The sequence below is a fragment of the Asparagus officinalis genome, chromosome 6, assembly GCF_001876935.1.
Source record: "Asparagus officinalis chromosome 6, Aspof.V1, whole genome shotgun sequence".
Classification (NCBI taxonomy): Eukaryota; Viridiplantae; Streptophyta; class Magnoliopsida; order Asparagales; family Asparagaceae; genus Asparagus; species Asparagus officinalis.
The window spans coordinates 6,403,668-6,407,819 of record NC_033799.1 but is presented as its reverse complement, the minus strand read 5'-3'; the positions used below and the strand labels follow the sequence as shown (position 1 = coordinate 6,407,819).

Genomic DNA, 4,152 nt, shown 5'->3' with positions numbered 1-4,152 from the left:
TTCGCTCGACGTACTTATGCTCACGTTGTAATTACCTAAATAGGATTTGTGATTTTATATATATATATAACGGGAACAGCAACATTCTTTGAGGATGTTGAGTTTGGGGGGAGAAATAAGGTTAGAGACATTAGTTTTGAGGAGGAATTGGCTTCAGATCCAATCCATACAGTTACTTTTGACAATATTCAGGTTCCTATACCTGTTGTTGCTCAAGAAGTAAATCCGGAACCTCAAGATGATAATGTTGAACAACTCCCTGTTCCAGAAGAACAAACTCAACAACCTCAAGAACCAGTGCCATTAAGGAGATCCACGAGAGAAAGGAGAAATGCTATTCCGGATGATTATATTGTATTTCTCCAAGAACATGAGGAAAGTAGTGGAATGTTAGAAGATGATCCAATCAACTTCTCTCAGGCCATGAAAAGTTCTAACTCTCAACAGTGGATTGATGCCATGAATGAAGAGTACAAGTCTATGCAAGACAATAAGGTTTGGGAACTTGTCCCATTACCAGAAGGTGCAAAACCAATTGGTTGTAAATGGATTTTTAAAACCAAGCGGGATGCAAATGGTAATGTGGAGAGGTATAAGGCACGTCTTGTGGCTAAAGGCTATACTCAAAAGGAAGGCATTGATTATACAGAGACTTTCTCTCCGGTTTCATCGAAAGACTCTTTCAGAATAATCATGGCACTTGTTGCTCATTATGATCTTGAGTTACATCAGATGGATGTTAAGACTGCATTTCTCAATGGAGACATTGATGAGATGATTTATATGGTGCAACCAGAAAACTTTGTGTCAGGAGACCCAAAGAATATGGTCTGCAAATTAAGGAAATCCATCTATGGACTCAAGCAAGCTCCTCGTCAATGGTATCATAAGTTTCAACAAATAGTTATCTCGTTCGGTTTTGAGATGAACATTGTTGATGACTGTGTATATCACAAGTTCAGTGGAAGTAAGTTTATCTTTCTGGTTCTGTATGTCGATGACATCTTGCTTGCCACTAATGATATAGGCATGTTACACGAAACCAAGAGATTTCTATCAAAGAATTTTGAGATGAAAGATCTTGGGGACGCCTCTTTTATATTAGGGATCCAGATACATCGAGATCGCTCTCGGGGTATTCTTGGATTATCACAAAAGAGCTATATCGATAAGGTACTTAAAAGGTTTGGCATGCAAGATTGCAGACCAGGTGACACCCCTGTTGCTAAAGGAGACAAGTTTAGTCTCAATCAGTGCCCTAAAGGTAACCTTGAAATTCAGGAAATGCAGAAGATTCCTTATGCTTCGGCTGTAGGAAGTCTAATGTATGCTCAGGTATGTACGCGTCCGGATATTGCGTACATTGTTGGGATGTTAGGCAGATACTTAAGCAACCCTGGTATGGATCATTGGATAGCAGTCAAAAGGGTTATGAGGTATCTTCAGAAAACAAAAGATTACATGCTCACATACAGAAAATCAGAGAAATTAGAGGTCATTGGGTATTCGGACTCTGATTTTGCTGGATGCCAAGATAGCAGGAAGTCTACATCAGGCTACATTTATATGTTAGCAGGAGGAGCTATATCATGGAAAAGTGTCAAACAAACACTAGTAGCTTCCTCCACTATGGCAGCAGAATTTGTAGCTTGCTATGAGGCATCCAATCAGGGAATATGGCTGCGAAATTTTGTCACGGGACTGCGCATTTTGGAAAATGTTGAAAGACCACTAAGGTTATATTGTGACAATAAATCTGCAGTAATGTATTCCAATAACAACAGGAGCTCAACTAAGTCAAAACATATTGACATTAAGTTCCTGGTTGTGAAAGAAAGGGTACAGAGTGGACAGATATCCATAGAGCACATTGGGACAAACTCCATGATAGCTGATCCTCTTACTAAGGGATTGCCACCTAAGGTCTTTCATGAGCATACTGCTCATATGGGTGTGGTATTATTTGAGGATATTATGTTTTAGTGGGAGTTTGTATTTGTGGTGCTTTATGTTTGGTTTCAGTGATAGCATTTTTTGAGCTCATAAGGTTATACACAATTTAAGGAATCATATGGTGCCCAAGTGGGAGATTGTTGGATTTAATCTAATAAATCTATTTGTGGGCACATATGATTAATCAATGTGTATTGCTATCTTTGAGGATAACCCACTAAAGTGATCAATTAAGTTGGGTTAATGGGTATTTAAATATAATCATGGGGTTATATGTGCAGATACCAGGTTGTAATTGTGATTTATTGAGGGGCTAAATTACAAATGTACAACATCTATAAATAAGAGGTTATGGTCCCTAATCTAGGGAAACTACATTCTCTAATTCTCTACACCCCCATCTAGCTATAGAAATTCGGATTTAGAGAAACCCTAAGGTTAGAAGATCAAAACTCATCTCAAGATTAAGCAATGGATTCAGGTATAAGCTTCCGCTCTTTTAGATTATTGTTAATCTCTTTGAATTAATCATAGCTATATGGTTTTAGATCTCAAGTTTTGATTTAGATCTAACATAACACTGTCAAATTAATGCGAGAAAATGAATTTATCGTAATACCCTTTTGAATGAGGCCTATGATGTATTGTGATGGATTTCAACCAAAGCTACAACGATCATGTAATAGAAAACACAAAAAGTTTGATGAAATATTGTTGATACCATCGAACAAATCTTGGCTTAAGATGACAAATTTACAAATATATGATACCATCTGAAATGTCTGGTAAAGATTAAATTCATCATTTGCAAGAACCAAAAGAAAAAAAAGATATGAACACTGTTTTCAAGATTAAAAAAATGTTATTTTAGCTTGAATAGTGGATAAAGAGCCAAAAAAAATTCACAACAACATATAAAACATGTTTAAGATTAGAAAATTACATTATACATGAACACTGCATGACCAAAAAAAACATTACAATTCAATTAGTATGGCCAAGGTTGAAATGTTCACTGCCAAGTGGGAAACGGTGCAACTTCCCACAAAAAATGGGATAAGCTCCCATCTCTCCCAAACAATTATCACTTATCTTAATAATAATAAAAAAAAGAATTTTCTATTCCTTTGATATCCAAGAACGAAACGTATACATATCATTCAAAATTAATAAGCTTAATTTGAGATCTCCTGCCCCAATCCAAGCCATGACTTCGCCTCTAGAGGTTTAGTAGTAGACCCAATTTTAGAAGAGTCGTTCAATTGATAGGGCGCTCTGGAATTAATCCTGTCTTTTCTTTTCTCAAGGAATCTGTGAAGTGAAGCTCTCCTTGCCATTGGCATCGATATCTCTGTTACAAAAATAATAACATAAGAAATTAGAAATTTATATAGTTTTGAAATCCAAACATATATTTAGTTACTTGATAATTTTCTCCTGAACATGATTTTAAGAATTGTACACCATAATGAATGATTTACCTTCGACATAATCGATGTAAGACATGTCTATTAAACATTTTAAAACTTTTTATGTTAAACATATTAAAACAACATGTCTATAAACTCAATGGCAGATTTTTAGGATTTCTGAAAAATAATAAATGTTGAAGGGAGGTTTCTAAAAATAAACAAACTTAAAAAGAGGGGTTTTATGAAATGTGCCCTTCTTTGTTGAAGGGATCCTTGGTCCACCTTGACCAAAGTGGGGTCACGTGACCCCACTTTGATCAGGGTGGATCCGCCACTGTATAAACTTAAACTTATTAACTTATCTAATATACCTACAATCTAGAAAGTAGCTGGAATGGTAATGATTTTTTTTTCCCAGATCATTTCAATCGTTTTGGAGCGTAACACTGAATTTCAAGTGTATTATCATCATTCTTATTTTGTTGCAAATTTTTATAATCCATGGTCTAAAATTGTTTTATTCCAACAAAAAAAAAATCAAAACATGTATAAAAAATAACTTTTCACCAAATTTCGTAAATCCTAAATTCTTTCGAACTATAATTTATGCTAAATATATGTACTTCACATGCTTCATCATATCTTTTGCACCCAAAACTTTTAACTTGTTTCAATAATTTAAAATTTGCTCATTGGTCCAAGAGAAAGAAGAGGGGCAATAATTACCAGGAGTAGTGAGTTTTGCAGCATTGACCATCGTAGTCCTGTCGGCGGCGGAGCTCCCGGC

The 4,152-nt window shown here is 35.5% G+C and overlaps 1 protein-coding gene across 1 annotated transcript in view; it reads right to left on the bottom strand.

Annotated features, from left to right (window-relative positions):
* LOC109845676 (protein TIFY 10c-like) overlaps positions 2,855-4,152 on the bottom strand; it is a 2,313-nt gene continuing 1,015 nt past the window's right edge. Inside the window, exon 3 of the mRNA XM_020414946.1 lies at positions 2,855-3,365. Coding sequence (XP_020270535.1) covers positions 3,129-3,365 — 237 coding nt within the window. The 3' untranslated portion in view covers positions 2,855-3,128. The remainder of the gene's footprint in view (positions 3,366-4,152) is intronic.